Below are 27077 nucleotides of genomic sequence, written 5' to 3' on the forward strand. Positions count from 1 at the left end.
AGTCTCACACTGTCATCCATGCTGGAGTCCAATGGCGTGATCTTCTACAACCTCCGCCTCCCAGGTTCAAGTGATTCTCCTGCCTCAGCCACCCAAGTAGCTGCGATTACAGGTGCCCATCACCACGCCTGGCTAATTTTTTTTTATTTTTAGTAGAGACAGGGTTTCACTATATTGGCCAGGCTGGTCTGGAACTCCTGACCTCGTGGTCTGCCCTCCTCGGCCTCCGAAAGTGCTGGGACCACAGGCGTGAGCCACCGTGCCTGGCAAATAGGTTTTTACTAATTTGGGCTAAAATCCAAATGGATTGTCTTATTTTTGGGCTCCATAATGGTCCCTGATGCTCTTGGGAAAGAAGTCCACAGCTTTTCTGTCCCGGGGCAGGAAGAAACACTCTCTCATCTTCTAGACCCCAGCAGCCAAAGCATATCTTCCATGGAAAAAAAGCCAGCCGCCATCCTACTCTCCAGCATGCTGTGAGGCAGCCACAAGGCTGTTCCCTATGCCGGCGTGGGGGGCCCAGCAGGCCAGGACCATATCCAGTCAGCACATCCTGATTCTGTTCTTTTCAGTGGTATCTGCTGGGCCACAGGGCCTCATGCACTGTAAGTGTTGAATGTTGCCATCTTGGCAGTTGCACTGATCCTCAAGGATGACTTTTTGGAAGTAGTAGAGCAATAAGAGACTTCAAAGGCCAGGGAGGATGTCTCTGAATGGGGAAGGGAAAGGTGTTCCAGAGGTTAGAGGCAGCAAACCAAAAACCGTGGAGTCCAAAATGAAGTGATTGAATGAAATAGAGATTGTTGACAAGCTCATGAACTACTGTGGTAAGCCAGTGACTTCTGAAGTTACATTTGGCCAGACAGGCTTCATTTGACTGTGGTCAGTGGATGGAGGAGACAGTTGGCACGAGTATCTGTTCCTGGGATAGCAGAGCCCCGCTGAACAGTGTCGTACCCGAAAGAGTGTGGGATCCACCAGGTCTGTATCTGCTAATAATTTCCCCAGACATTCCTGTTGCTGCACATCAGTGACTGTGCAACATCTGGTTTTTTTTTTTACTGCTGCATAAAGTTTCATTTCAGTTTCTGACTGTGTATTTCAGATTTTCTAAATGCCTCACATTCTTTCTCCTTTGCAAGCAGCTTGAGCAGGCAGGTTGCCTATTTCTAGGGAGATGGTGGCTTTGTCCATGTTGGACCTTAATGGTTCCATGGGACTTTTCATGATGGATGTTAAAAGCAGATGGCTTTTGTTTCATATGTTGAGGGATGTCTTATGACCCAGGCCCATATAACTAGACCTACAAAGAGCTACAGGGGTGAGTCTGAAGTGAGACCTCAAAGTAAATCACTTTGGAAGGTTTTGCTTTCGTTTCTCTGAATTGCTAAGGACTTGGGAGAAGTCAACAGTTTTGCAGTGAACATGTGTGTGTCCTTGGAGTGAAATGAGACAAGTGGAGGATAAATCAAGGTAGAAAGACTATCAGAAATCAGATGGCTTAGAGGCATTGATTAGTCGGGTTTTTTTGTTTTTTTGTGTGTGTGTTTTGTTTGTTTGTTTTTGTGGGGGATGAAGTCTCTGTCACCCAGGATGGAGTGCAGTGGTTGGTATCAGCTCACTGCAGCCTCCATCTCTCAAGTTCAAGCAATTATCCTGCCTTAGCCTCCCAAGTAGCTGGGATTAGGGGCATGCGCCACAATGCCTGGCTAATTTTGTATATTTAGCACAGATGGGGTTCCATCATGTTGGACAGGCTGGTCTTGAACTCATGACCTCTGGTGATCTGCCCACCTTGGTCTCCCAAAGTGCTGGGATTAAAGGCATGAGCCACTGCACCCAGCCTAGTTTTTTTTTTAAAGAAGATTTTTTTATAGAGGTTGAAACATTTTTAAAATGTATTTAGGGAATGTGCAGACCAGTGTCTATGGCAGTGGGTATCAGATTCATCAATTTTCTGTTTTGGTTTCTCTACCAAACGTCTCATTTGTATGTTTTAAGAAAGTTGAGATTCAATTCAATATGGTGGTTTTGGTCTTATTTGTTTGTTTTTTGTTTGTTTGTTTGGTGGTGGAGTCTCGCTCTGTCACCCAGGCTGGAGTACAGGTGGCTATTGAAATTTAATTAGAATTCAATTCAATTAAAAGTTCAGTTCCTCAGGAGGAACTGAGGTGAGGACCTGAGATCTCACTACTGCACTCCAGCCTGCTGACGGGTGAGACTCCGTCTCAAAGAAAAAAAAAAAAAAAAAAAAAAAAAAATTCAGTTCCCCAGTTGTCACTAGCCACATCACAAGCACTCAGTAGCCACATGTGGCTGGTGGCTCCATATTGGATGGCTCAAATATAGAACATTTCCATGGTCACACAGAAAGTTCTGTTGGACAGCACTGCCAGCCAGAGACTTGGATCCAGTCCACCGGATTCTTTTCTCCTGTGATAATCTGTGACACCTGTTGACAAGTGATGGATATTTGGCCAGACATGGCAGCTCCATTCTCCTGTGTCAGTGTTGTGTGTCTGTCAACGTCCTTCACGGTGTGCTCACTTTTTCTTCCAAGGAGGAAGTTGGCCGAATATGGAAGATGGAGCTGCTCAAAGAATCGGATGGGCTGGGAATTCAGGTTAGTGGAGGCCGAGGATCAAAGCGCTCACCTCACGCTATCGTTGTCACTCAAGTGAAGGAAGGAGGTGCCGCTCACAGGTGACTAGATAACTCCCCCCCGCAACTCTCCACCTCCTCTCCCTCCCTTCCCCCTCCCCACTGGTGCAGGTGCCCTTCCACTTGTTCAAAGCCCTGGTAATTACAGTTCATAAGGATTATGCTGGCGCAAAGGAAACCGGGCAAATGTGGTTCTAATTGAACACACCTCTGAGCACAGGAAGTGGCTAATTGCAGAGGATATTGCAGGATCTTCTAAAACAAGAAGGAGAGATTGACTCTCTTTACAGTCCAGTTTTAGTTTCAAGTGAATGTTATGTATCCTAACTTGCTGAGACGATATGAGGCTACTTGGAATATGCTGCTGAGTAGAACCACACATTCCTAAGATCTTAACTCCCATAAGACTTGACTAATGACCAGGAAAGTGATTGGTTTTCAATGTGACCACAGTTCATGCTTTGGGGCTTCACCTGTCAGGTCTGTCAGGATTTCAGGCACACTTAGATACATGGATCTCTGTCATACAGATGTGGAAAGGAAATTTAGTAAATGTGATTTTTTCTCCTTGTAATCTGAAAACAATTTATACCTCAAAATTTCTTTTGTAGGCCAGCTGTGGTAGCTCACGCCTGTAATCCCAACATTCTGGGAGGTCAAAGCAGGCGAACTGCTTGAGCCCAGGAGTTTAAGACCAGCTTGGCCGGGTGCAGTGGTGCATGCCTATATTCCCAGCACTTTGGGAGGCTGAGATGGGTGGATCACCTGAGGTCGGGAGTTCAAGACCAGCCTGGCCAACATGGTGAAACCCCACCTCTACTAAAAATAAAAAAATTAGCCCAGTGTGGTGGCACACACCCATAATCCCGGCAGGCTGAGGCAAGAGTAACGCTTGAACCTGGGAGGCGGAGGTTGCAATGAGCTGAGATTGCACCATTGCACTCCAGCCTGGGTGATAGAGCAAGACTCCATCTCAAAAACTAAAAATAAAAAATAAAAAAGGGCCAGGCACAGTGGCTCACACCTGTAATCCCAGCACTTTGGGAGGCCAAGGCAGGCGGATCACCTGAGGTCAGAAGTTCAAGACCAGCCTGACCAACATGGTGAAACCTCGTCTCTATTAAAAATACAAAAATTAGCCAGGGGTGCTGGGGGGCGCCTGCAATCCCAACTACTTGGGAGGCTGAGGCAAGAGAATCGCTTGAACCTGGGAGGTGGAGGTTGCAGTCAGCTGAGATCATGCCATTGCACCCCAGTCTGGGTGACAGAGCAAGACTCCGTCTCAAAATATATATATATATATTCTCCTTTCCATGTTGAAGAATAAAATCATAATAAATATATAAAAATAAAAAAGATCATCCTGGGCAACATGGTGAGTCCTGGCCTTTACAAACAAAACAAACAAAATAGCAGCCAGGCGTGCCTGCAAGCCCAGCACTTTGAGAGGCTGAGGCAGATCACCTGAGGTCAGGAGTTTGAGACCAACCTGGCCAATGTTGTGAAACCCTGCCTCTACGAAAAATACAAAGAAATTAGCCAGGTGTAGTGACACACACCTGTAGTCCCAGCTTCTTGGGAGGCTGGGGCACAAGAATTGCTTGAACCCAGGCGGCAGAGGTTGCAGTGAGCTGAGATCATGCTACTGCCCTCCAGCCTGGACAACAGAGCGAGACTTCATCTCAATTAAAAAAAAAAAAAAAAAGAGCTGGTTATGGTGGCACACTCCTGTAGTCCTAGCTACTCAGGAGGCTGAGGTGGGAGGATCACGAGCCTGGGAGATTGAAGCTGCAATGAGCCATCACTGTGCCAGTGTACTCCAGCCTGAGTGATGGAGCAAGGGACTCAGTCTCAAAAAAAAAACCAACAAAAACTTATTTTTTAATCTGAGCAATGATCTGAAGTAGGAAGAGTAACAGTGTTTAGCTAGAGCATGTGCAAAACAGTTTATTTTGAGTAAGAAGGATGTAGCTATCCCAAAATGTGAGGCAGGCTCTTGACTGCTAGCTAATTGCTTCCATGCACCATAGGGTGTTTACTGTTTGCAAGGCCTGGTGGGGCGTGTATGTATGTTGTATGCCCACACATATATAGTAGGCGTATAAAGGGAGAGTTTTGTTGATGAGCGAGGTGATCATCTTGTATCTGGAACTTGGTGTTCAGCTCAGGTACCCTGATTCTAAGAGGGTTGTGGCAAACCAGACTGGTACTGGTCTGCCCAAGCTTGAGAGGGGACACAAGGATATCACTTGAGGTACAGTTGAAGGAGGTGAAGGTAGTTAGTCTGAAGAGTGGAAAACCGGGCACAAAGCAGCACAGTCTTTTATGCTCATCAGTTCTTTTATTACAGAATAGGATGCTAATCACTAGAGTAGAGACAAGATCAACTGCAATTGTTAGTTGTCTGGGCGGTAGTAATTACTGAAGAATTAAGACCTTAGGTGGTTTTTACGCCAGACAGCGTTATTAAACTTCCAAAATGGCATGTGTGTTAAGGAGCTCTTGTCAGATAGACACTTACCCATTAATCCTAGGTCTTATTCTAGTCTGTCTTTAGCAAGGAAATTCCTGTGCCCAGAGATAAACTTACATGGAACTGATCTTATCTGTTTTCTCTCTGAGCCATTTCTGGTGGGTCTCATCATTTTCTTTTCATTCTTAGCCTGGAGTTGTGTATGTGTCTCTTTGAGCCTCTGGGGTGTATGATTCACAAGCAGGGCATTTTAGTTAATAACAGGAGATGAGAGATACGAAAGAGGGAAATAGGAAAAGGGATGGGTTTTTTTTTTTTTGAAACGGAGTGTCACTCTGTCACCCAGTCTGGAGGGCAGTGGCGTGATCTCAGGTCACCACAACCTCTGCCTCCTGAGTTCAAGCGATTCTCCTGTCTCTGCCTCATGAGTAGCTGGGACTATAGGCACATGCCACTATGCCCAGCTAATTTTTGTATTTTTAGTAGAGACGGGGTTTCACTATGTTGGCCAGGCTGGTCTCGAACTCCTGACCTTGTGATCCACCTGCCTTGGCCTCCCAAGGGATAGGAATGGTCTTGGTAGTGTTCTGGATAAGTAAACCCAGGACACTGGTCTGAACCATTGCATTCTTGATTCCTGAATCCCTCTCCTCCCATAGGAAGCAGCTCCTGAGTGACCCACCCACACAACATCTGAGAACCCAGTTCGTTTCTTCTGTGGTTTTCCCGTTCCCCTTCTCCCAGCACTCCAGGCAGCTAGTGGGGCCCTCAGCATTTCTCTGTTTCACCGATTTTTGAAGGACAGAAATAGAGACAAGCAAAAGTCTCTGGTGCCTCCTGTCTTCTGTTAAAGCCTAAATTCATGGAAAAGACAGTGGCGCATGCCCTAGAGGAAGGAGACAGAAAGTGAGAGAAAAGCTGTTGAAGGCAGGATGGCGGAGGTCAGGATGGAAGGAGAGAAGTCAGTTGATTCATGGAAGGAAAGCAAGGAGAGAGCCTGCAGATTGGAGAGAAATGGAGTTTCTGGGCGTGTCGGGGACATGCTTGTGTTTCATGGCAGCACCTTGGGTGCTGATGTGAGCCTTTAAAACAGGGGCATCCAGTCTTTTGACTTCCCTGGGCCATGCTGGAAGAAGAAGAATTGCCTTGGGCTACACATAAACTACACTTAACACTAATGATAGCGGATAAGCTTTAAAAAAAAAATCACCAAAAAAATCTCATGTTTTAAGAAAGTTGACACATTTGTGTTGGGCCACATTCAAAGCCTCCCTGGGCTGCATGTAGGCCGTGGGTTGGCCAAGCTTGATCTAGAGGGTACGGTTGGTTCCGAGGCTCAAGGTCCCTCTGCCTCACCAGCTTTCCTGTCCCACGTTCAGCCTTCTCTGGCTCCTTTGGGATCCTGGGAGATCAGATCCCTGGAGGCTCTGGTGGAATCCACAGGACTGTGGACTCACCACGATCAAAGGGGCCTGCCCAGTGCTCCGGCACAGTCACCATGCAGAGCCCTGACCCACCCTAGGGAAGGCAGTCCCCGTGACAGCTGAGTCTCCTGCCAGCGGGAAGAAAGCTCAGTAAGCCATAATGTAATTAAGGAAGGAAACAAAATGTTTGTACACCGTGTTTGTTGCCCAGGTCTAATACCTGCAGCAATAGCATTTCAGGCAGTTTATTTGTTCTTTTCCTTTTTTTTTTTTTTTTTTTTTTTAAATTTATCCTTCTGCATATGAAGCTTGGCTATAGAGACTCAGGGATGACAAAGGAGCTGAAGCCGGGCCTGGTGGCACACACTTGTAGTCCCAGCTTGTAGTACTCAGCTATGAGTACTGCTACAAATAGTACTTGTAGTACTCAGCTATGAGACTGAGGTAGGAGGATCACTTGAACCCAGGAGTTCCAGGCTGCAGTGAGCCAGGATCACGCCACTGCACTCCAGCCTGGATGACAGAGAAGGGACTCTGTCTCAAAAACAAACAAAAAAGAAAATATATATTTAAAAAGAAAGAAAGAAAAAGAACAAGGTGCTGAGGAGAGTGAGAGACTTGATGGCTCCATTGGGAGTCACAGACGCATGTAGTAAACCACAGGTGCCCCAGAGGACATCTGGTCAGGGTCGCGCCACCTGGGAAGAGAGGAGGGCAGTGCATTAGGAAAGAAATGTAGGTGGGCTTAGGATACCTCTGCTCTTTCTGAGCTTAGCTCAGTGACTCTGTGTCAGGGCAGGGTGGCAGGTAGGATTAAGAAAAGAATGACTCAGCTCTCCTAAAGCCTTGGGGTCTTGGTTCCTCTATCACCATCTCCACCTCGATGGGAGTTTCAGTGACATTGATGCCAGGTAGGGCAGTGACCTCACTTTGCATATTAATGAGCCACTGCCTGAAATCATGGAGGCTTTCACTCCTCTGATGGGAATCTGGACACCAAGAATAAAGCAATCCCACTCAAACTGCCTCTGGCCATCACAGTATCCTCCTTAGCCCAGTCTTGACTGTCCCTTCTCACAACCCTCAGTAGCTCCAGAAAATGGCCCTTCTCAGGCCAGAATGTCTTGACAAGGGATTTTTTTCCCATCTCCGTTTCCTTAGGGATGGCAGGCTGTCCTTAGGAGATGAGCTGCTGGTAATCAATGGTCATTTACTGGTTGGGCTCTCCCACGAGGAAGCGGTGGCCATTCTTCGCTCCACCACGGGAATGGTGCAGCTGGTGGTAGCCAGCAAGGTAGGTCATGTTTGTTTTTTGGTACTCATGACTGTGGCAGTGGTGAGCTGAGGTTGAGCCCCACCTCCTATCTCTTTCTCTGTCTGGTGCGCATGCATGCGCTCTCTCTCTCTCTCTCTCTCTCTCTCTCTCTCTCACACACACACACACACACACACACACACACTTGTTTACCTTGGGCCATTGAAACAGCCATGCTTCTACAGGGCAATGCTATGCAGAGACCCGTAGCTAAAGTGCAGTTAGTTACTTGGCTTTCCTTAAGAGTTTTTGTAGGTATTTGTTAGGGCACATGCAACCCCTGGGCTGTGAATGGGTACTGGTCTGTGGCTGTTAGACCACTGGGCTGCACAGCAGGAGGTGAGTGGCAGGTGAGTGAGCATTACCTCCTGAGCTCCGCCTCCCATCAGATCAGCAGTGGCACTGGATTCTCATAGGAGCACGAGCCCTATTGTGAACTGCACACGTGACGGATCTAGGTTGCGCACTCTTTATGGGAATCTAATGTGTAATGATCTGAGGTGGGACAGTTTGATCCCAGAACCATCCTCCTCACCCCCCTCATTCTTGGAAAAATTGTCTTCCATGAAACTGGTTTTTGGTACCAAAAACGTTGGGGACCACTGTGATGGGGATGGAAAGGAAAGAACATAACTAAAGAAAAGGTAAGAATGGTAGATGGAAGGAAGGACAATGTGGAGAGAGCAGCAGCTCTTCCAGGAGGAGCTGCAGAGGAGACGTGGAAGCCTGGACAGTTGAGAGAGCCTCAGGGGTGCCAAGGGCAGGCTTGGCTTCTGCTCTCACTTGTGGCCTCTGAGTGTTGGAGCTGGAGGAAGCGTTGTGAGTCCTGTTTGCCCAGATAATTTACAAATGAGACAGTGGGGGAGAGCTTCCATGACTCCTACTGTCTCACAGAGGCCATGATGCCATCAGCTGCACCAGGACCTGGGCCCTAACGCCCAGCCCAGTGTCTGTCCCCTGTCTCCCTGCTGTCTCTTCTCATGGGTCCTCCACACGTCCTGAGGCCCCAGGCAGGCCAGAGCTTCTTTCACTCCCACCCTACGGTGCCTTCATCTAGTGCCCAATTCTGGGTGCCAGCATCTGCTTCTTGAAGCATTGGCTAAAGACTGCAGGACTTCACAGCCATGGTGAGAAAGAGGATGTGTTGGCCTCTTATGTGTCTGAGCTGTGGGCTAATGTACCGTTGATGAGACTAGGGCAGAGTCTGCGTGGCCGAGGAGCTGGTGAAGTGGAGCCATGAGGCTTTGTTCCAATTCCAGCCGGGAAGGACAAGACAAGGCCACACCCACTTAGCCCTTTGCCACATGACGCTCGTGCTAATATGGATAATCCTTTTTCCATGATCTCTGCTGTTATTTCAAACCTGGCGTGATAGGTTTCTTTGTATTTTCCCCCTTGAATTGCAAGATTGATGGCTGATTTTTGGAATATTGAACAAATAGATTAGAAGAACATTTTGAGCTATCCAAAAATAAATCTGCTTTCCTTTCCTTATACCTTTTACCCCAGGTCCTTGACCTGGACTCTCAGACTTCCAAAGAGAATCTATCTGCAGAGCTCTGGTGAAGACTTGGCAGGAAGGGTGGGCGTCTGAGTCCCTGGAGGTAGACGTGGGACCACCATCTATTCATACGTCCCTTCCTCCCCTCCTAGAGATACCAGAGGACACCCTGGGGCCTTCTCTTGAGTCCATTGTGCTCCCTGCATGTCTTCACCCATAGAGTCTGCTTGTGGGCTGTCTGTAGCCCCTCGCCAGGGATGGGGCAGCAGACGAACCCCGGATTCTCTTTGTCAGCTGGTGAATTCCACAAGGAGGGAAATGCTACAAGAGAAGGAGAAACCAGTTCCTCATTTTATAGTGGGAGTTTGATAGCATCTTTGAGACATGGACACATACACACACACACACACACACACACACACACACACACACACACAGAAAGCTTGTTTGATTTACACAGCCGACCTCTTCAATGTCGTGTGCTGAAGAACATGGATTCCTGCACAGGCATTCTACCATGTACTGCTAAAGCTTCATTTCTTGTGCTGATGTCCTTCTCCTGTTAGCTTTTGTTTGTTTTTGAAACAAAGTCTTGCTCCTGTCACCCAGGCTGGAGTGCAATGACGCGATCTTAGCTCACTGCAATCTCCGCCTCCCAGGTTCAAGAGATTCTCCTGCCTCAGCCTCCTGATAGCTGGGATTTCAGGTGCCCGCCACCACACATGGCTAATTTTTTGTATTTTTAGTAGAGACACGGTTTCACCATGTTGGCTAGGCTGGTCTCAAGCTCCTGACCTCAGGTGATCCACCCGCCTCACCCTCCCAAAGTGCTGGGATTACAGACATGAGCCACTACATCCAGCCTCTCCTGCTAGTTTTAAAAACGGGGAGGGGGATAGCTTTTCTTTGTCAAGCCATTATCCACACACACAAAACATAAGATTAAAAAAAAAGGCCACTCATGGGTAAAGCAAATAATGAAGGGCTTTGAAAACTAGTTCCTCGATGGTGCCTGCTCTCTGTGAGACGCATCAACTCATCGACTTAGAGGAAGAAAGGACGCTACATGTACCAGCTGCCCATAGGGTGCCAGGTGCTTTTAGTTCTTTTTTTTTTTTTTTTGAGCTAGAGTTTTGCTCTTGTTGCAATAGCACAATCTTGGCTCACTGCAACCTCCACCTCCTGAGTAGCTGGGATTACAGGTATGTGCCACCACACACCCGGCTAATTTTGTATTTTTAGCAGAGACAGGGTTTCTCCATGTTGTTCAGGCTGGTCTCGAACTCCCAATCTCAGGTGATCCGCCCCCCTCAGCCTCCCAAAGTGCTGGGTTTACAGGCATGAGCCACTGCACCTGGCCGTTTAGTTTTTATTCAGTGAATGGTATTAAGTTCCAAGTGGCTGGACTGGGCATGGTGGCTCATGCCTATAATCCCAGCACTTTGGGAGGCCAAGGGAGGAGGATTGCTTGAGCCTAAGAGATCAAAACCAGCCTGGGCAAAATAGTGAGACCTCTTCTCTACACAAAGATAAAAAATTTAGCCAGGTATGGTAGCACACACCTGTAGTCCCAGCTACTTGGGAGGCTGAAGCAAGAGGATTGCTTGAGCTTAGGAGGTCACGGCTGCCTGGGTGACAGAGCAAGACCCCGTCTCAAAAAACAAAAACACACAAACAAACATCCAGGTGGTGAATTACCTTGCCCTGAGGTCACACCGCAGTAGAAACCAGAATCGGGTTTTAGCCTGAGCACCAGACTTCACAGTTCATGCCGCTTCTCATGAACCAAGCAGCCTTTATGCAAATAAAATATAAAGGATGCTAGAGTCAATGTTATTAGAAAAAGATAATGTGTTCCTACTAGAGGCTTTGACTTTTAGGGACATTTGCTTGGGTCATTGTAGGGCCGAGTAGCATTCCAGAGCCAAAGAATGGCGGCCCCTCCAAGTTCTCAATCCATTGGCCCTTGGGCATCTGTCCCGAGCTGTGCTCCTAAAGCTGACCCAGGCCTCGGAGGAGTGATGCCTTTAACTTCTTCAGATAAGCTTCATTTTTACGATTAGGCAATAAACTGCTACAGCAGCTGCCTGCTGCTCCTAAACTTCACCTACACCATCCAAGGAGGAGAAAGATAACAGGCTTCAGGTACCTCTTGACATGTTTCTCTTCTTTATCCAACAAGAGCAAGTAATTTACAAGCTTTCTTGCATCTTCACACTTGAAGAGGAAGGGGAGAGCTTTTGACTTGCTGAATGTAAAGAACAACTAAAATGTAACTATTGTTATTACGGTAATAGTCACTTTGTTGCAAAACTTTAAGGCATTGTTTTGGAAATACAGCAGTTACTTGATTGTGGAGAGGATGTCTCATGTTTCCACACAAGTACATTGTTGCTTACAGTATGAGCTAAGGAAGTTTTTATTGAATGAATAAACTCAAAATATACAAGTTAGTTTTCATATTCCTGGAAGCAGTATGTAACAGTACAGATCTCTTGCTTGCTTTTTTGTTTTTTTCACTCTCAGTTTTTATTAACAAGTAATATGTATGTATTATATCAAATGCAGACAACCCCCCCAAAATGCAGAGATGATGCTGCTGCTGAAATTCTCATAATACCACCAGTAGTACTTACTGTGCATTAACTGGCGTGTCCTTCCAGCTGGGAACGTCTGTATGTGTTTGCAACATGTACATACGCGTTTTCTTTAAAATGGAGTCAAATGCAAGGAAACAGTATATTTTCTGGAGGCAGTCCCACCTGGACTTAAACAGCACAGCCCTTTAAAAGCTGCATGGCCCGACCAAGTTGTTACCTCTCCTCATTCTCAGTTTTCTTCTCTGTACAGTGAGAATCAGCAACTACCTCCTGAGGGTGATATTAGAAGGATTAAATGAAATCTCAAGGGGCTGGGCGCGGTGGCTTATGCCTGTAATCCCAGCACTTTGGGAGGCCAAGATGAGAGGACCGCTTGAAGCCAGTAGTTAAAGACCAACCTGGTCAACAGAGCAAGACCCACCCCCGTCTCTATAAAATAATCATAAATAATAAATAGAGTCTGATTCCATGTATTTTTGTTAACCTTTAAAAGTTGTTCAAGGCTGGGCGCAGTGGCTCATGCCTCTAATCGCAGCACTTTGGGAGGCCAAGGTGGGAGGATCACCTGAGGACAGGAGTTTGAGACCAGCCTGGCCAACATGGAAACCCCATTTCTACTAAAAATATAAAAATGAGCAGGGTGTGGTGGTGGGTCCCTGTAATCCCAGATACCCAGGATGCTGAGGCAAGAGAATTGCTTGAACCTGAGAGGCAGAGGCTACGGTGAGCTTAGATCCCTCCACTGCACTCCAGCCTGGGTGACAGAGCGAGACTGTATCTCAAAAAAGAGTTGTTCAAGGACTGCCTTCATTGAAAAGACTTTATCTGGCATTTTGATTTGACCAACAATCTAATCTCTTTTTCTTTTCTTTTCTTTCTTTCTTTTTTTTTTTTTGAGATGGAGTTTCACTCTTGTTGCCCAGGCTGGAGTACAGTGATATAGTCTCAGCTCACTGCAACCTCTGCCTCCCAAGTTCAAGGGATTCTTGTGCCTCAGTCCCTCAAGTAGCTGGGATTACAAGCGCCTACTACCATGCCCAGCTAATTTTTGTATTTTTAGTAGAGACAGGGTTTCACCATGTTGATCAAGCTGGTCTTAAACTCCTGACCTCAGGTGATCCACCCACCTCGCCCTCTCAAAGTGCTGGGATTACAGGCATGAGCCACTGCGCTGAGCCAACTGAATCTCTTTCTAATGAGTGTATGCTGTGGAGATGAGCACAGGAGCAGGGAGGAGGAGATGATGGATTTGTGAGCTCTGGGCTAGGGCCAGGGACACAGCAGTGAATGGACATGGTGTTAGGTGGGAGCAGTTCTCAGACATGCAGGGGAGATGGACACATGGAGTTAGACACACTGCAAGCAGTAGTCAAAGACTTTAGAGAAGAAAGGAGGAGCACATGGAGTGGCTCCTGAGATGACCAAGGTGGGCTTTCAGAAGGAGAGGTGTTCAAGCCTTCCCTGCGTGAGCCTCAGTCATGAAAGGAAGGGTGGTCCCAACAGAGGGAGCTGCCAGCGGAAAAGGCAGTGGGCAAGGAAGAGTCTGAAGGGTTTGGAAGGCAGCCTGGCATCAGAGTGGGTTGGTGGGGAGAGTGGACGGGGACGAGTTTGGAGAGCAGGGCAGAAGCTGTTCTAGAAGATGCTGCTGACCTGCCGATGAGGGCTTTAGACAGCATCCTGAAAGCAGCCCAGGGGAGGCCAGCAAAGGATCCTGGGCCAGGGGTGGTGACTCACTCTTGTAATCCCAGCACTTTGGGAAGCCAAGGCAGGAGAATGGCTTGAGCCTAGGAGCTGTAGACCAGCCTGGACAACATAGTGAGACTTTGACTCCACAAAAAATTTTTAAGTTAGCCATGCCTGTAGTTCCAGCTACTCAGGAGGCTGAGGCAGGAGGACCATTTGAGCCCAGAGGTTTGAGGTTGCAGTGAGCTGTGATTGCACCACTGCAGTCAGCCTGGGTGACAGAATGAGACTTTGTCTATAAAAAATATATAATTGTGGCTCATGCCTGTAATCCCAGCACGTTAAGAGGCCAAGGTGGGTGGATCACAAGGTCAGGAGATTGAGACCATCTTGGCTAACGTGGTGAAACCCCATCTCTACTAAAATACAAAAAAATTAGCCGGGCATGGTGGCGCGTGCCTGTAGTCTCAGCTACTCAGGAGGCTAAGAAAGGAGAATCACTTGAACCTGAGAGGTGAAAGTTGCAGTGAGCCAAGATTGTGCCACTGCACACCAGCCTGGGTGATAGAGCAAGACTCCATCCCCCCCACCAAAAAAAAAAATATATATATATATATGTGTGTGTGTGTGTGTGTGTGTGTGTATGTGTATGTATGTATATGTACATATAATTGTTTTTTTAAAGGGATCTTAAGTTCAGGGAGCTTGTATACGCTGATCTAAAGGCTGGCCATGGTGGCTCATGCCTGTAATCCCAGCACTTTGGGAGGCCAGGGCAGGTGGATCACTTGAGGTAAGAAGTTTGAGATTAGCCTGGCCAACACAGTGAAACCCCATCTCTACTGAAAATACAAAAATTAGCCAGGTGTGGTGGCTCATGCCCGTAGTCCAAGCTACTCGGGAGGCTGAGGCAGGAGAATCACTTGAACCCGGGAGGCGGATGTTGCAGTGAGCCAAGATCACACTACTGCACTCCAGCCTGGGCAATGGAGCAAGACTCTGTCTCAAAAGAAAAAGACAAGAAAGAAAGAAAGAAACAGCTAAGAATCACACATTCTTTGGCGGCAGGGGTGTGGTGGGGGTGGAATGGGTTTGGGTTTAAATTGGGTCCACACTCCCAACCTTTGTGGTAACCTTGGAGGAGCAGAACATTTACTCCACAGAGTCTTTGGGTTGGGAGCACGTAGCTTGCCTGTGCCAGGTTGCCCTCAAGAACTGCTTGGTTCTGAGGAGTAATTCATGGGTGGGCCTTTCATTGTGTCCCCATAGGAAAGCTCCGCGGAGGACCTCCTCAGGTTAACATCTAAGAGCTTGCCGGATCTGACCAGCTCCGTGGAAGACGTGTCCTCTTGGACCGATAACGAAGACCAGGAGGCAGACGGGGAAGAGGACGAAGGAACCGGCTCTTCTGTCCAGAGAGCAGTAAGTGGCTCTGTGCTCCTGGCTTTCTGCTGGAATTCTATTTTCCTGGAGTCCTGGGCACCAGGATTATGGGATAAAGGCTCGAGATAGTATGATAGAGACCAGGATGATGGGAAAGATGCCAGTGCATTCTCTCTGTTTTTCTCAGAATCTTTGAGAAAAATCTGTGAGGGTGATATTTTTCATTTAAGGAAAAAACTGAAATGGTAAGATGAGAAAGTCACCAGGGGGCTGGGCACTGTGGCTCATGTCTGTAATCCCAGAACTTTGGGAGGCCGAGGCAGATGGATCACCTGAGGTCAGGAGTTCAAGACCAGCCTGACCAACGTGGTGAAACCCTGTCTCTAGTAAAAATACATAAATTAGCCAGGCATGGTGGTGCATGCCTGTGAGTTCCAGCTACTCAGGAGGCTGAGGCAAGAGAATCATCTGAGCCTGGGAGGCGGAAGTTGCGGTGAGCTGAGATCTCACCACTGCACTCAAACCTGGGAGACAGAGCAAGACTCCATCTCAAAAAAAAAAAAAAAAAAAAAAAAAAGTCAACTGTTCAGTGCATATGTTAATTTCTAGGATGCTTTATAATATACACAAGGATTTTGCTGCTATGCCTTACTAGTGTGTTTGACAACTACTATTAGTGAATTTAACTTAGATGGGGAGATTTCTGGTTGAAAGGAGAAAAGGCCAGGTGCAGTGGCTCTTGCCTGTAATCCCAGCACTTTGGGAGGCCGAGGTAGGTGGATTGCTTGAACTCCGGAGTCAGAGACCAGCCTGGCCAACATGACAAAACCCCATCTTTACAAAAATACAAAAAAAAAAAAAAATTAGCCAGATGTGGTGGAGCATGCCTGTAGTCCCAGCTACTCAGGAGGATGCGGCAGGAGGATCACTTGAGCCCAAGAGGCTAAGCCTGCAGTGAGCTGCGATCATGCCACTGCACTCCAACCTGGGTGACAGAGCAAGATCCTTTCTGAAAAAATAATAATAATTTAATAATACAAAATGATTCAGGTGAAGTTATGTGGAATCCGACTCCCAATTTTAATAGAACCGGGACTCCCTGCATGGCTCGCAGCTCTTCCTTACACACCTGGGACACTTCACACCCTCTTGGTTTGCTCTTGCACTGCCTGGCGCACACACAGTCGTGAGGGCTTTTGGTTAACTGGTTGCAAGGTGGCTCTGTGTTCTCTTCTTTGTGTCCCAATCTGAAGGATATGTCATTTTTAGTGTGAATACTTATTAGACCTTGTTCTCCATCTAAATAGCTGTGGGGTGGGCGCCCTCTCTCTGCCTCTTGGAGCCCCTTCCTCCTTCCCACTCTCCTGAACCTAGGCAGCATAAGGAAGCACTGGAAGATCAGCTTTGCTTCCAGTAAGGCCTTAGAAGATGAAAGATGCAGCCGGGCACGGTGGCTCATGCCTGTAATCCCAGCACTTTGGGAGGCCAAGGCAGGTGGATCATGAGGTCAAGAGATCGAGACCATCCTGCCAACACGGTGAAATCCCGTCTCTACTAAAAATACAAAAATTAGCCGGGCCTGGTGGTGCATGCCGGTAGTCCCAGCTACCTGGGAGGCTGAGGCAGGAGAATCGCTTGAACCTGGGAGGCGAAGGTTGCAGTGAGCCAAGATTGTGCCACTGCACTCCAGCCTGGAAACCAAGAGAGACTCCGTCTCAAAAAAAAAAAAAACAACTCACATTTAGCACAATAAGCTATATTTCAAGGAGAAAAAGTTGCTTTTCCTCTTCCTTTTTGTTCTTGGAAACCTAGGGCTACCAAGCATGGTTGTGCAGGTTGTAGACTGCACAAAGGCGTCACATCTAAGGGTGTACCATTCACATCATAAACATCATAGGCTTTTAGATTTATTCTGACCATTTTCTGAAGGATGGCAGTAAGGGGGCTCCCTGTGCTCTGTGCTGGCACAGCAGATGCCCTCTGCTCCTTATTTCCCACAGGAAGGGAAATAATGTGTCTGTGCAACAGCAGACTTCCACTCCAGCACGGCTCCAGCATTCTGACCTTTTCTTACTGTACATCCTTCACTAGCGGCTCTCCAGCCCAGGGGATTGCCCATTCCTCTCGTCCCCTGCTGTTCCCACAGGCTGGAGGGCTTGTCCCTGCTGAGCAGGATCTGATTGCTCAGCAGTTGTGCCCCGGGACATCTCAGCCAGCTTTCAGTGGAAAGCTAAGCAAGCCCCATGTCTGCAGCGAGGATAGCCCAGCAGCACGTCCGCACCCCCTCTGCTGAGCCTCTAAGCCACGGACGGAGCCTAACAGCTCTTTGTGGAGAGCTGACAAGCACAAACATTGTTAAAAAATTTCTTAAGTCATACTCTCTTGCAAAAAAAACTCCAAGGAATTATTTAATTGGGAACTTGGTATACTAAATACTGCTCTAATAAATGACCTATCACATAAATAAAATCTATTACATGTTATATAATGTATTTTTATTTAAATTATTTACTTACACTTTTTATAAATTTATAATTTTAATGACTACATACAATTTAAATTATTATGCATAATTATGAGTTTTTCTGAGTATAAAAGTAATGCTTTACTATGTAAATGTTTTTGACCAAAAAACCAAAAAAAAATCCTAAAGGCAATGTAAATCACCAACAATCCTATATTCAGAGATAGCCAACTGTAACATTTTGCTGTGGATTTCTAATTGATTTTTTTCTTTAAGCACATTTGTATTTTTAGTTGACCTTGTATTAACATTAACATACGAAACTTGCTATGGTCTTAATGGCATAATCATGAGCGTATCCCTATGTTATTAAAGGGTCTTCTGAAACACGATCTATAATGGCTAATATTCCTTAACATGAAAGTGCCGTAATTTGTTTCACCAATGTACCTCACATTTATAGTCACAGTTTTTCAAACTGTTAATTTTGTATAGAACATCTTGGCTCCTATAACTCTCTGTGTTACCTTTTTTTCTTTTTTTTTTTTTGGACATTTCCTTACATGGCTTATAGCAGTAAAATTACTTAGTCAAAGTTTTTTTTTCCTGGAGAGATGATAGTAATTTACACTTGCAGCATAGGCCAGTTTCCACCATCACCAAAAACGTTATCTTTAGACAAGTTTGCCGATTACTCACACATTGTTTTATGAGTTTATCACTGTAGTTTTTTCCAGGGAATTTCAGTGCATTTTGTCGTAACACACTGGATTCGGAAAGCTTTGTGCTGCCTTTAAGGAGAAGCTAAGCCTCTCAGCAGTGTTTCGCCAGCGGTATACCTGTTGCCCTGGCTCTGTTTCTGGGTTTCTCTATCATGTCACCTGAGTGCCCCAGACAGGACGCCACCTCCACCCCCTTCCACTTCTGCTCCACCCTCGTCACTCACAGAGGAGGTGGTATGGGGCTTCATGCCTGGCCATCACCGAAGCCCGAACACCCATCATTTCTCAGCCATCTCTTGAGCTGTCATTTCAGTCCAGGAGAACCAGGCCTGAGACCGAGCCCTGCAGGGCGCAGGAAGTGTGGGCAGCCGGAAGCAGGTATTTTCTAGGCCTCATAGTTTACCAGGGTCGGCCCTGCCGTTTCTTATAAAGGTGCAGAACTCCAAAAAACAAAAAAAAATTTTAAAAATAAAGTTGCAGAACTACTGAAAAAGTTTTTTCTTTTTTTAGTTATATGTTCACAATCCAAGATTCTTTGTTTCAGCATTTTTAAAAATGACCACTCAAAGAAATGTGGTACTCTTTTAATCAACTAGGGTACAAAAAGCCTTTTATTTCACAGATGATAATGATTAAACCTGCCGCCAAATTCCAGCCAGACACAGACTATTTTTGCACCTGTATGTCATGGTGTGTTCTGAGCACTTAAGCTGAGCAAATGTAACACAAATGCCGAGGAGCTGCCATGCATCCCCCTTATGATTCATTTTTAATGGCTCTAATAAATAGCAATGAGATTTCCCTCTCAGAAAGCTCCATCCATGCTTAGAATAAAACCATATGGTGACTATCAAGTTTGAGGAGTAGAAGCCAGTGAAAAAGAATGGGGACAGGATGGCGGAACCCCACTGTCATTTGCATAATTGTCAGTCATCTCAGTGGGGTCTGGCTTCAGTGCCACCCACCCCCACTGTCACCACCACATCCAAGATTAAGGACTGCCAATTTGGTCTCAGAAATATCAAAGTCTAGCCCCTCCCCATACCACCTGTGGTCCTGTTCTACCTGATTGGCTGTTCTTCCCCGAATCTCTCTTCATTTTCTGCTCTGCAGTAACAGTTTCTTTTTTTCTAGAGATAGGGTCTGGCTCTGGCAGTACCCAGGCTGAAGTACAGTGGTGTGATCTTAGCTCACTGTAATCTCAAACTCCTGGGCTCAAGCAAACCTCCCCCCTCAGCCTCCTGAGTAGCTGGGACTGCAGGCACATGCCACCATGCCCTGCTAATTTTTTAAGTATTTTTTTGTTGCTGTGTTGCCCAGCCCGGTCTGAAGCTCCTGGCCTCAAGTGATCCTCCCTCCTTGGCCTCCCAAATAGCTGGGATTACAGAAGTGAGTCACCTCGCCTGACCATGCAGTATTTAAATAAGAATATTTTAATTAAGAATATTAGCAATATTTTAAATAAGAATCTGGCACGTCATTTAAATGTTTAAGGTCTCCAATAAAATGAGTGGCACATGCATTATGACTATTGGCTATTCAAAAAAAGTATGTGTCCTTTCTCAAGTGTAAATAATTTCTTTATCTGAAAAAGAAAAGAGATTTTTCAGGAGAAAAGTCTACGTTCTAGCCTTCTGAGAGAGAAACTTTAAAATGAAGAGAAAGGAAGAGTTTCCGTATAACAGGGCATGAAACGGATGACACTTATTAAGTGATTGGAGCCTGTCTCCCTTTTTATATTTTTAACAAAAACAAACAAAATGGAAGTAATGGTTGTCTTTGCCAAATCTGCAATTGTCGACGCTCAGCTTGGAAGAGTTTGTTTAGCACATCAATCAGGAGACCTGTATCCGGCTTCCTTTGGCATCAAGAGAATCAGTTCTAACATTTTTGGAATCACAAGTTTGGAAAGATCTTGGAGAACTTTTGGGCGATTCAGGTTTTAGAAGGAATAAAGGACCTATTTCTTAAAAGAAGAGCAAAGCAGGACCTTCCGATTCTGTGAGTCTGATACGGGTGTTTGACTCTTTGTGTGTTGGTGGAACTGGCAGGGGTCTGGGGACCTGAAAGCCAGTACCCTCGAGTGCAGATATTAGGCCTGTGGGAAGAAAGGAGAGAGGCCCTCTTGTGTTTTATTTGGACTGAATAATTGATCAGATGTGTGCTCTAAATGTTTACAAATGTGTCCGGGCATCAAGAACTTCTGTTACAGCATCTGAATGTATCATTTTTGGTTGATTCATGGTGTCCTAGATGGGAAACTCTCTCTTGTTTCAGGGTTGACCTGGATTTTTCTGGCAAATTAAACTTAGAGTCTTATACAAAGAATAATGAACACCAAGGATGTAAACCTGTGATTAGTATTAAAACAGAAAGACACAGAGTCTGACTGGAAGTCAGATCTTCACAGAGTAAAACTATTGATGCTGAGAGACACTGGCATGGAGCTCTCTGCATCTAAGAGGAGTGAATGTTCTTCCTCTGAAGGCTTGAGGATAGAGCGTTAGCACTTAGGCTGCTTCTGTGCGCAGTGTGGGCTGAGCCTCACAGCCTCTCTGAGCCCAGGGCAATTGCAGCCTCCGCTTATAGATTCTCCACTCTGCCCCTCGGTCAAAAACAGTCTGTCCTCTTTAGACTTCCACTTCCTATTTCTGTAACTTCAGGATTCACCTCTTCCAGGAAGTCTTCCCAAATGCACACATCCTACTTCCCTGGGCTCCCAGCACGCGGTGCGCCCTATGTTGTCTTTCATGGCCCTTAACTTAGATGGCAGTGACATCGTTATTCAAGTGACAGCTCACTTAATGTCATCCGACGTTAGTGGAGGCTCCACACGGGCAGGGTCCCGTCAGGGTTGCTCATTTTCTCCAGGTCCTTCCTCTCACTGTGTGTATGAGATGGATGGATGGTTGACAGATGTGCAGATGGGGATGGTTGGTGCACCCTCTGACCATCCCGTAATGCCCCCTGCATACCTCTCATCGTAGGGTTTGGTCACCTTCCACTGTCTTCCCCAGCCAGCATACCATGAATTTAAAATGGCCTGGGCCAGGCGTGGTGGCTCACACCTGTAACCCCAGCACTTTAGGAGGCCTAGGTGGGCGGATCACTTGAGGTCAGAAGCTCAAGACCAGCCTGGCCAATATGGCAAAACCCCATCTCTACTAAAAATACAAAAATACAAAAAAATTAGCTGGGCATGGTGGCTCACGCCTATAATCCCATTTACTTGGGAAGTTGAAGCAGGAGAATTGCTCAAACCTTGGAGGCAGAGGTGGCAGTGAGCTAAGATGGCGCCACTGTACTCCAGCTTGGGTGACAGAGCCAGACCCTGTCTCAAAAAAAAAAATTAAAAAGGAAAAAATAGTTTAAAATGGACTTGACATATAGTGGACATTCATTTCTGTCCCCAAGTGAGAGAAAGTCTCTCTGCTTCTCTCTTTTGGGAATTTCTGTCTGGGAGAAGAATATCAGTGATTTAGATGTCATTTTTTGAAATGTAACATTAGGAGAACACAGTGTCCCTTCTCTTAAAATGGGATATCTGTAATAGCAGCTCATTAACAGGTGAGTAGATTTCTTCTTTTTTAATTGGTTAAGGTTAGAAACCTGCAAGCAGCTAGAGGGAATTTAGGACTTGGTTTTTCACAAATCAGCAGCAAAAACAAAGGATTACGCATCCCAGGAGGAGTTGGTGAAGAAATAAGGAGGATATAAGTGAAAAGCCCAAAAGGCACCAGGGCAAAGAGCCCAGAACTGTGAGAGTCAAGAGACGTGGGTTGTGGTAAACACAACTATAAAGTGTCAGAGCTGCAGGGAACCTTGGGGAGTAGCTGGTCCCAACCTTGCATTTTATAAGCTGGAGACCTGCGATGCGAGGGAAGACCACAGAGCTCTGCTGAGAGCAAACTCGTTCCCCTGGAAAAGTCACATTATACCTCAAGGCAGCTGTGAGGGAAAAAGAGCCAGGAAAAAGACATGAATGCAGTGCAAAGAGTTCATAGATGTCACAGAAATGCAGAAGGATCACTGTGGATACAGACGCATGAATGGGCGCAGGGAGCTTCCACACTTCCCCCATCTGGCTCCTGTGCGCTCTGGAGAGGCCTACTTGGTGGATCTGGGTGGGGTAGGGCCCAGCAGTCTGTGTTTCTGGTAATTCTGATGCCCAGCAAGATTATAAAAAGTGAAAGTGGTGGGCAGGGTGCAGTGGCTCACGCCTGTAATCCCAGCACTTTGGGAGGCTGAGGCAGGCAGATGACAAGGTTAAGAGATTGAGACCGTTCTGGCCAAAATGCTGAAATCTCATCTCTACTAAAAATACAAAAATTAGCTGGGTGTGGTGGCGCATGCCTGTGGTCCCTGCTACTCAGGAGGCTGAAGCAGGAGAACGGCTTGAACCCTGGTGGTGGAGGTTGCAGTGAGCGAGATCACACCATTGCACTCCAGCCTGGTGACAGAGTGAGATTCTGATTCAAAAAAAAAAAAAAAGTGAAAGTGGCAAGGCTTTTGAGAGTCTCCCAGCTAGGGGCTGGGTGACAACCAGGGACCCGTGTGTTCATGGTGTTGAGACTGTAAGGTCTGTTCTCGCCAAGGATAAAACGAAGAAACTGAGGCCAGCACAAAAATAATCCAATGTGAAGAGTTTTATTCGGGCTCCCGGGTGAGGTTCTGCGGTCCGACAGGAAGGGCTGGAGAAGTTGCGTGGAATCCTCTCAGACGTGGGGTTTTATAGGGAGTGGAGGCGCTTGATTGGTTGTGCCCAAGGTGAGTGGGACAAAATGGCGGGGAGTGGGGCCCAGATAGGACAAAATGGTAGGCAGGAAGACAAAATGGCAGGCAGGGAGTGGGGCCCGGATTGGACAAAATGGTATCAGGTAGGTCCTGGTGGGGCTTTTTTTCCCAGACTCCCGGCATGGCGGGGGGGTGTCTGAGCTCCCAGCAAGGGAAGGAGGTGTGTCCAAGCTCCTGGCAAGGGAGGGGGTTGTGTCCGAGCTCCCCTTGAGGGAAGGGGGTGTGTCTGAGCTCCCTGCAAGGGAAGGGGGTGTGTCTCCGAGCTCCCCGCGAGGGAGGGGGTGTGTCCGAGCTCCCCGCGAGGGAGGGGGGTGTGTCCGAGCTCCCCATGAGGGAGGGGGGTGGGTCCGAGGTCTCCGCAAGGGAAGGGGATGGTGTGCATGAGCTCCCGGCGACACAACCAGCCTTACAGAGACAAGGGGAGGTTTTAAGCCCCCTACCGTCTCCCTACTTTCTGCAGTTCAGGGACAGAGGGAGTGAGGCCAAGGTGTTTGTGGCGCTCATGGGAAACTGAGAAGCACAGATCCCCCAGCCTGCTCTGGATCCTCATGAGCACAGACTGGCTGGCACATCATTGTTCTCATAGCCTTCCCAGACACCAGTTCCTATTACATAGACCAGAGCCGCTGATGCAGAAAATGCCTTATTCTCAGCACCACCCCACAGCAGGCAGCAACATGTGCCGACCCACAGCTCCCCAAGTTGTGCCTTTTGTCTCCACTGCCCCAAACTGTGAACTTCTCTCTCTCCCCTGCCTCAGACCCGGACTTCCCCAACTAGGTCTCAGTTCACTTAGACATTCCTTAAGCAACACTTCAGCTGGCACAGGACGTATAAAAGTTTGCTTGAAACTCAATGCCTTATGTCAGATTGCCAGAGCAAGATAGGATAGACAAGATGGCAATTATTGCTGGTCTGAGAAAATAAGATTTACATTAGGGGGTGGTTTTTTTTTGGTTTGGTTTGATACTTAAGAAGACGAAGTGATTATTTAAGTGGGTGGAGGAAGAAAGGAGATAAGAATAATTATTTGGCCAAGATGGATTGCCTGGAAAACTGCTGAAGTTTGAATTAGGCTTACTCCCGTGGCACACTTTCAGGGGCCTGTTCCAACTGGCTACCTGGCCCTCTGCTACATTTTCATCCAAGCAATTTGCAATTCTCAAGGAAGTAGACCTTACTCTTAAGAGGAACAGGAGATCCTCACTTAGTTCCAATTTCAGTTATTGTGCTGGTTTTTAGGAAATGACAAAATGATCTTTTTTTTTGTTTTTTTTTGAGATGGACCTGTCACCCAGGCTGTAGTGCAGTGGCATGATCTCAACTCACTGCAACCTCCACCTCCCAGGTTCAAGCGATTCTGCTGGCTCAGCCTCCCAAGTGGTTGGGACATAAGTGCATGCCACCACACCCAGTTAATTTTTTGTATTTTTAGTAGAAATGGGGTTTCACCATGTTAGGCAGGCTGGTCTCGAACTCCTGACCTCAAGTGATCCACCCACCTTGGCCTCCCAAAGTGTTGGGATTACAGACGTGAACCACTGTGCCTGGCCAAAAACATGATCTTTGACAGCTTATAGGTGAGTTAGATAAACGGGCATTGGGTGCCAGGGGAAAAAGAAAAACCCACCTCACTTAAAGACTTCATGAGCATTGGAAGTTGGGATTTTTTTTTGACATTTTTCTCTCTTTAGCCACATCTTATGCAACATGGTAGCTCAGAGCCTGAGAAATAAAAACAAAGCAAAATACAAGAGGTTAGAAGTTCCCCTGTGGAATCCAGGGCAGAAATTTCACAAAGAGATGGAACAATTTAGGACGAACTCCTCATCCCACCCTCTACTGTTACTATTTGCTTGCCTTGATGTTTGTTTGTTTGTTTGTTGTTGTTGTTGTTTTTGAGGCAGAGTCTCATTCTGTCTCTCAGGGGGTAGTGCTGTGGCGTGATCTCACCTCACTATAACCTCTGCCTCCTGGGTTCAGGCGATTCTCATGTCTCAGCCTTCCTAGTTCAAGCAATTCTTGGGCCTCAGCCTCCCAAGTAGCTGGGATTACAGGCGCACACCACCATGCCAGGGTAATTTTTATAATTTTTAGTAGAGATGGGGTTTCACCATGTTGGCCAGGCTGGTCTCGAACTCCTGACCATAAGTGATCCACCCGTTTCGGCCTCCCAAAGTGCTGGGATTACAGGCATGAGCCACTGCATATAGCCTCCTCACAGAGACTTTCTAACTCCTCCAAGCCTTCAGTCATCTCTGCATTCTCTGACTGTCAGTTGTGCCTGTTTCTCACATTTGAGCACTTATAATCAGGAAGCCAGCTCCTGGTTTGTAAATGGGGCAGGCGTTTTCCAAAATGTATTGATAAGGATTTTGTTTGGATATTCAAATTTATTTCCCCTTGAAACAAATATATCTACTCAGTAAATATCTGTGTAATTATCTTTTAAGCTTCGAGTAGCAAAAGGTGGCCTTTGTGTCACCCATCTACCCCTCCTCTTTAGCTCCCACGGCAGACATCTGGAATTCTTCCTAGCGCTCTTCCTACTGATACCAGATACAAGCGCAGTAGTTCATAACATAACCCTGCAGATGCCCACAACCAAGTCATTGTACGAATCAATGCTGGATGGCGGCCAGCCTGCCATCTTCGTCCACACTCTGAGCACCATGCCGGGTGCTTTGGGGATACATAGATGGCAGACCCAGTCTTGTTCCATCTCTCATGGCATTTTTTATATTCCGTAATGAATTATGGTTATTTCTGTACTTTTCATATTTCCCTCTTCTGCATAATGAATCCTCAAGGAGCCATATGCAATACTGAGCTAGAGAAGAGATCTAATTCCTTCCGGGAATCAGCCGGGGGTCATTGGATGAGTGACATTTGACTCTTCCATTGGACATCCACAGGAACACCTGCAGAAACGGATGGCATTCTGGAAAAGAAAAATAACATGTACAGTGGTCCTCAAATAGGACATTTCAGAGTCTATCCAGAGAGTCACAAAGTCTGTTAAGCAAAATGTTCAGCCCACACTTTTAGTTTCAGACTATGGAATTATGACTTCTTTTACAAGGAAAATGACTCACTGATGGTCTTTCAGTTGAGTGACAGGGTCAGAGTTTTTGTTTTAAGATTACTTAAGCAGTGGGGCAGAGGAAGAGTAGGATTGAAGAAAGGCAGGATGGAGGTGGAGAAATGGATTGGGGGCCTTGGCCGTGCGTAGCCCCGCTGAGAAGTAACCAGAGCCTGTGCTGCAGGATTGGTGGTCATGAGGATGGAGAGGTGGGAAGCCATGTGAGTGACAGGCAGTGGGAAGTCGCCTGCCAGTAGGGGTGCTGGCTTCTGGAAGCAAGGACCCCTTGGCATGGAGGGAGAAGATGAAAAGAGTTTCCTTCCCCTTTTTCCTGAAGGCAGCGCTGACCCTACGCAATATTTTGAATGGGATTCTATTTGCCTTTGAGCCCTCCTGTCATCCCCTCCTGCTCAGTTGATGCCTGCTGCCTTCACAGGTCCCCTGCAGCTCAGAGCCTCATCCTGGTGTGAACTTCCACTGAGGTCCCTACTGTCTGCCCTCCTAGACAGCCTCTCCTTCCTCCTCCTCCAAGCCATGTTCTCTCATTTCACCATCACCACCAACCCCATAGGCCAAAATGCAAACCAACGTCTTCCATTTTTCCAAGCAGTGTGTTTGTTAGGAAAGCAGTCTGATATAAAACCGACTTAAACAGTGGCAAGTGATCCTGGGACAGTTAGCAAAGTATGTGCATTTTTAAAAGAGAATCCTTGTTGTTTTAAAGAGTTTATCTGTATGATTTAAAAATGACATTTAAAGATTAAATTACACAGAATCCTGGGTGAGAAAGTTGCTTTTAGAGGAACTATGGTGCTAGCTCCTTCCCTAAGATGTCTCTCCTTGTCAGTTCCTTCCTTTCCACTTCCTAAGCCATCTTTTCTGAAAATTCTCAAGTCTTTGTAATGACTCTGGATACAGATGGCGGTGGAGAGATGGGTAGGTCTAGAGTATGAACTATTCCTAGACTGTTAGACA

General features: G+C 46.7%; 1 protein-coding gene across 4 annotated transcripts in view; it reads left to right on the plus strand.

The window, feature by feature from the left end:
- The window catches only part of PDZD2 (PDZ domain containing 2), a 398209-nt gene that overhangs the window by 285664 nt on the left and 85468 nt on the right, over positions 1–27077 (plus strand). For 3 of the 4 annotated variants that reach the window (XM_064375911.1, XM_064375912.1, XM_064375913.1), the window contains 3 exons: positions 2561–2703; positions 7720–7852; positions 14927–15079. In XM_064375911.1, the coding sequence (XP_064231981.1) occupies positions 2561–2703; positions 7720–7852; positions 14927–15079 (429 nt within the window). The remainder of the gene's footprint in view (positions 1–2560; positions 2704–7719; positions 7853–14926; positions 15080–27077) is intronic. The other variant, XM_064375915.1, reaches the window with a different exon arrangement.

This window comes from Aotus nancymaae, unplaced genomic scaffold (assembly GCF_030222135.1).
Source record: "Aotus nancymaae isolate 86718 unplaced genomic scaffold, 86718_ANA_hifiasm-v0.15.2.pri h1tg000014l, whole genome shotgun sequence".
In the NCBI taxonomy this organism is placed as follows: domain Eukaryota; kingdom Metazoa; phylum Chordata; class Mammalia; order Primates; family Aotidae; genus Aotus; species Aotus nancymaae.